A 6,000-nucleotide genomic window follows, 5' to 3' on the forward strand; every position below is an offset into this window, starting at 1 on the left:
CATGAAGAGGCATTTTGTTGAATAGATGGTGTGTGGTAAATAGTTGGAGCGGACCTAAACTAGCAATCGACACAGTTTAAAGTAGTGGTAAAGGTGCATGGTGATGATGGCGAAGCAAAAGAAACTTATCCTGCAAGCAAGAGAAATGGACCACAGTTGAACTGCAATCTAGTCTAGATGCGGGGTGAGAGGGAGAGGGGATTGTTGTGTTTGTAGTGTGTCCTTATTCTTTGTTTTTTTTGGACAACAAGCCTTATTCTTTCGTTATCTTATCTCTTGATCGATAAAGTCATATAGGAATTCGGGCTTCATTAGTTGCGAACATGCATGCAAGCAGATGAGCACCGTAGGAATGACTAACCTTTGCTCAGAGTGTTTTGTTTCATTCCTCCAAAAACCCATGCTTTCTTATCGTCCAAAAGAAAGGTTCATGCTCATTCCTACGTTCTAAATGATGCTACAGTGAATAGAATCATAAGAACTCAATTCCTCTTTTTTTCCTACACTCTTCCCGTGAGCAAACAGGGCCTTAATATGATAGTGAAGCCTTCACCCGAACACATTGCGCTGAGTAATACTGCATTAGGCATAGTCCATCCAACCAAACATGGGTTGAAGCCCAAATGCAACCAATAAACCTTCCATCGTCCTATCGTAATTCCACCTCATGATTTGGTTGATGCGATGGCAAACCAACTACAAAAGACGGGTTTGGTGTGAGGTCGCCAAGCTAAGTCTAAAAGCTATGGTCTTTATTGTGTCGGGTCAAAACATAAACTCCAAGAAATTGTTGTGGCAAAAGATATCTATTCTAATTACCTTCACACTCAAAAGATACAAAGCCAGAGCTCGATATGTGGGGACGGTTCTGGCCAGGATTTTTAGGCTTGAACTGAACAAATTTCTGGACTACAACCTGTCAAGTGTCAACACGTGCCGTGCGAGATAAAAAAGACAAAAAAATGGTGTCAACTGCTCCACGCCAAACCAAGGACAAGTAGGCCGCCGGATTCTCACTTTATGGGCTAACTAATGTCGGATTCTCACTTTATGGGCTAATGTTGGACCAGCATGGACAATCTGCGCGGGGCCTTTATATGGATAGCATTACCGGGCCTAGCAGAGCGGCACGATCGCAGCCTCTAGCGACCTTACGGCCCATAGCTCGCCACGGCGCTTTCGCTCTGTACTCACCCTATCTCTTCTTTTCTCAAAATGAAAAAAAAAGACTCGATCCTATCTACCGCCTTTCTCGAGTGATGTCTCCACCCATCCACCTCAGCCCCCACGTCTTCCTTCCCCACCCGAGCAGCGCGAGCGGAGTCGCCTTCTCGAGTGACGTCTCTACCCATCCTCCTCGGCCGCACCCCCTCCCCCGGCCCCCGCGCAGCGCGAGCGGAGTTTCGCAGTACGCCGCGGCTCGCTTCGCCACTCGCCACGAATTCCTGGCGCGGGTGCGGAATTTCGCGGCGAATCGGAAGGGTCCGCTCACCGAAAAAAAATGGCTTCAATCGCGCCTCCGTCCTCAGCGTCGTGCGCTCGGCGAGTTCCTCAATCCTTCAGACTTCGCTTAATTTTGCATTGAACAGGCATCAGATGATGGAATCTCTTGCGTAAAATGCAGTTAAGAGTATATGTATATAGTGAGAAAAAAAAATCTTAGTATGGCCGTATTCACTTCTGAACAGTAGTAACCCTAATACGAGTATGGAATTTTGGTATTGGTGAGTCAATTATCAGGTATCCAATATAACCCTAATACGAGTATGGATTTTGGTATTGGTGAGTCAGTTATCAGGTATCCAATATAAGGTACAGGTATGTTTTGTTTTAGCCTTAGGGTCTTAGATCTGTTAGACTGGAAAATTGGTCCTATTTCTAGGATTGATTGGTGGGTTTGTGCATTTTGTATTATGTTCCTACCTATCCTACCACCATATGCCTTGTGTTGTTGGGTGCATAAGATGAGTATTCCTGTGTTGAGCTAGAGACCTTGATCTGTAAAACAATCTTCTCTTTAGAACGAGAAGCAGACGAGTAAAGTAGGAAAGACCATGGATAAATAGCTCACTAGCTGTTTTTGTTTCTCTTACCCAATTTCACACTGTTCGAACTTGCGTGAGGAAAAATGCAATTCCCCCATTATTTACCATTTATATACCAAAAAAAAAAATCCTATTGGGGGGGGGGGGGGGGGGGGGGGGGGGGAATTACTCCCCACCTGATTTCATTGATTGTTAAGCTTTTTGCCTTTTGGCTTACATGATAGCAAAGGTTCTGGGAAAGAATTTACATTTGAAATCAGCAGAGTCTACATTGCGCTTTGAATTGAGGCTTCAAAAAGCCTGCACCAGTTGTCAGCGATCGGCTTTTGTCTTCTCGGCAGCCTTGCCTGCCATAGCTTGGCTTCCACCTTCCATGAAAGCAGAAGCTGTCCTAGGGAGAGCGGTTCGTTTCGGAAGACTATTCCATTTCGTCGTTTCCGTAACTGCCAGCAGCATAGGGCGATGAACATGCTGTGTTGCTTTGCGGGCACAGTATTGAACTTGATGGCTGTGTGTATGTCACTAGACCGTATCCCCATCTGCGGTAAAGAGGCCCCAATGGCGCTCCAGAATTGTGAGCCGCAGGACCACAATGAAAGAGCAGGTGCTCTGTAGTTTCTTCAGAATAGCCACAGGAGGTGCATGAAGGGCAATCAACGATGGTCTTCTTGAATAGGTTGGCCCGGCACTGAATTCTTCCCTTGATCACAGCCACATGAACAGCTGAACTCTAGGAGGCGTAGCATTATTCCAAACGAAATCCGCAGCTTGGTCAGAGGGTGCCCCTTTGGCCTTTAATAGCTTGTATGTCACAGACGCTTCGAGTTTTCCTTGACCCAAGTCAAAAGGGGACAGTCTCCGATCTTGTTCTGCCGAGAGAAAGGATTGAGCAATAATCACTCTTACTTGCTGCAAATCCACTCGTTCTTGAGTAGATAACCTGTTAACAAAGGCATGTTCAAGATTTGATAGGATGGCGTGGCGTGCCGTTGCTTCCTTCTGTGTGCAGTGACTGAACAGAGCGGGGAAACGATTGAGCGATAATCATCTCCAGACCAAAAATCCGCCCAGAAGAGAGTGGTTTCTCCATCACCAAGCTGCACTGTGGTAATGGCCTGGTATAAAGGTAGGATAGCCTGCAGAGTTTCCCAGTGATGCCCACACATATCCCCTTTTAGGTTTGCTAAGCTTGCAGGCTGCCTTACCCACTGTGCCCAGGCTGAGGAGTCCACGAAGTGTAGTCGGTGTACCAACTTAAGTAGCAGGCAGATGTTTTGAGTCCCAAAGTCTCTGATGCCGAGCCCCCCCAAGTCCTTGGTGGTGCAGACATTCTGCCAAGCCACAAGGCATTTAGCTGAAGTTATAGCTTGAGGATCTCCTGCCCAAAGGAAAGCCCTTCATCGCTTGTCAATTTGTTGGATCACCATAGGCGGAACTTGCATTGAGGACATCACATAGACTAGCTGAGAGTCAAGAACTGAGTTGATGAGGACAGCACGGCCCATAGTGTTTAACAGTTTTGCCTGCCAGGAAGACAAAAACTTGTCCGTTCTGTCGATGTAAGTTGAGAATGCTGATGCTGGAAGTTTTGTTGAGGATAGTGGTAAGACCAGATAGTTCTGGGGGAAAGATTCCTGTCTGTACCCAAGAACACCAATGCACCGCTGAAGCAAGTTTTCATCCAGATGGATGGGCACTACTGTGCTTTTGTTGTAGTTGATTGTCAGTCCCGTTGCTGCCGCAAAATAGATCAAGGACTTCTTTCAGCTTTTGAACTCCACGGAGTTCTCCCTTGGTGACAATAGGCATGTCATCGGCATACTGAAGCATGGCGCAATGGGCTGAGCTATCTATCGGGTGTTTGATGTCTTGTGCATATTTCTTGATGAGAGCTTGAAGGGTGTCGGCAACAAGAAGGAATAGATATGGTGACAACGGGTCTCCCTGTCGGAGTCCCGGTTTACAAGAGATCCATGGGCCCAGGTAACCATTTACGAGCACAACAGATCTGGAAGAAGACAGAATAGACTGAATCCAATTCCTCCACTTTACAGAGAAGCCCCGGGCTTGCAAAACAAGATCCAGCCCAACCCAATTTACTGTGTCGAAGGCCTTTGCAAAGTCTAGTTTCAGAACCAAAGTTGTCAGCTTCCTCTTCTTGCAGGTTTGTACCAATTCAGCCGCAAAAACGAAGGTCTCAGAAATAGACCGCCCTTTGAGGAAGCCTGATTGGTTGAGATCAATTAGCTTCCTGATTTCTTTCTGAAGTCTTCTTGTCAGAGCCTTGGCAAAAATTTTGATACTGCAATTTTGCAAACATATCGGCCTGAAAGTGTCTACAGCAGTGGCCTCTAGTTTCTTGGGAATAATTGCTTGTTTCATTATTAATTTCGGTTTTTTAAATTGACTCATGTAGTGGAAAACACTTTTCATGGCTAAACAACATCTATGGTCACTCCAGGACTTCTAGGTTGTGTTGTGATGCTTCGCTTTTACCAAGTGCTACATCAAACAGTTTAAGGACAATCGGATCAATTTGCTTGGAAAATACCCACCGACTCAGAAAGTTCCATATATCTCATGCTGTGGGTGGTTCATCAGAGAATGTTATTATAAATGGGAAGACCAACCCATCTAATGCAGTCCAAGCAGATGCTGTTGCACTTGGGACCATTGCAGCTGATATGGCTCCTGTTGTTGATGGTTTTTCTGTTGATGACGATGAGCTTGACCTAGACTTCCCTACAGAGGGTTTCTCATCTATACCTGAAGCTATTGAGGACATTCGTCAAGGAAAAGTATGTCCTGATTGCCAAATTCGCATTTATTGATATTTGTGTGGTTATGCCAGTCATTCCATTACATCTATAAATTTCTAACTGAGTTTATGTTGCAGTATGTCATTGTTGTGGATGATGAGGATAGAGAGAATGAAGGTGATCTTATAATGGCAGCATCAAAGGTCACACCTGAGGCTATGGCTTTTATAGTGAGGCATGGCACTGGGATTGTTTGTGTCAGCATGAAAGAAGAGGATCTGGAAAGGCTACAACTTCCTCTTATGGTGACGACAAAGGAAAATGAAGAGAAACTGCGAACTGCCTTCACTGTTTCAGTGGTACGGCCTTTTCCTTTTTAGCCTTTTCTTTTTGTAGAATAAGAACACTTGCATAAGTTTGTATTAACAGGAAAAGAGTGCAACTGTGCTAATTGTACTTTGGGAAGTATAAACTAAAATTATCAGGTTTTGAAAGGAAGCATTTTGCGCTTAACACCTTGATTGCATTTTGTGTTTTATCCCTCCATTTCTTATTTTCACTGCTAAACACTTTTAGGATGCCAAGGAGGGAACAACTACTGGGGTTTCAGCAAACGATCGGGCAAACACAATACTGGCACTTGCGTCTCCTAATTCCAAACCTGAGGATTTCAACCGGCCAGGACATATTTTTCCTCTTAAATACAGAGAAGGTGGTGTGTTAAAAAGGGCTGGACATACTGAAGCATCGGTGGACCTTGCCATGTTAGCTGGGTTACCTCCTGTTGCAGTTCTTTGTGAAATTGTTGATGATGATGATGGCTCCATGGCTTTGTTACCGAAACTGCAACAATTTGCTAAGAGGGAGAACCTGAAGATAATATCAATCGCAGACCTGATAAGGTTAGCTTTGTCTTGACATATTCAAGTGGCAGTTCTTCTTTTTCAAGGACAAAACATTCTTCATTGATTTAGACAGTCTATTATATATTGGATCCTAGGATCCTAACTGTTTTATGACAAATGATAAGTAAAACTCCCCATTTTTATGGCCATTTCGTATATTTGTGTTAAATATATGTTTCATCGTAGGTGTAGGCCCATATTGCGAACTTTTCTTTTCTTTTGTAAAATAAAAGCTGCAATTGAGGGATGATTGTACTTAGATGCATTTTTTTATGATAGTCTTGCATTGTA

At 44.4% G+C, this 6,000-nt stretch overlaps 1 protein-coding gene across 1 annotated transcript; it reads left to right on the forward strand.

Annotated features, from left to right (window-relative positions):
• The first annotated feature begins 3,615 nt into the window (after positions 1 to 3,615).
• Positions 3,616 to 5,802, forward strand: LOC136469407 (probable bifunctional riboflavin biosynthesis protein RIBA 1, chloroplastic). The gene is made up of 5 exons (XM_066467611.1): positions 3,616 to 3,648; positions 4,100 to 4,209; positions 4,462 to 4,843; positions 4,942 to 5,163; positions 5,381 to 5,802. The coding sequence occupies exons 1-5, from the start codon at positions 3,616 to 3,618 to the stop codon at positions 5,720 to 5,722; spliced, it is 1,089 nt and encodes a 362-aa protein (XP_066323708.1). The 3' UTR covers positions 5,723 to 5,802.
• The last annotated feature ends 198 nt before the right edge of the window (positions 5,803 to 6,000 follow it).

This window comes from Miscanthus floridulus, chromosome 8 (genome assembly GCF_019320115.1).
Source record: "Miscanthus floridulus cultivar M001 chromosome 8, ASM1932011v1, whole genome shotgun sequence".
Classification (NCBI taxonomy): Eukaryota; Viridiplantae; Streptophyta; class Magnoliopsida; order Poales; family Poaceae; genus Miscanthus; species Miscanthus floridulus.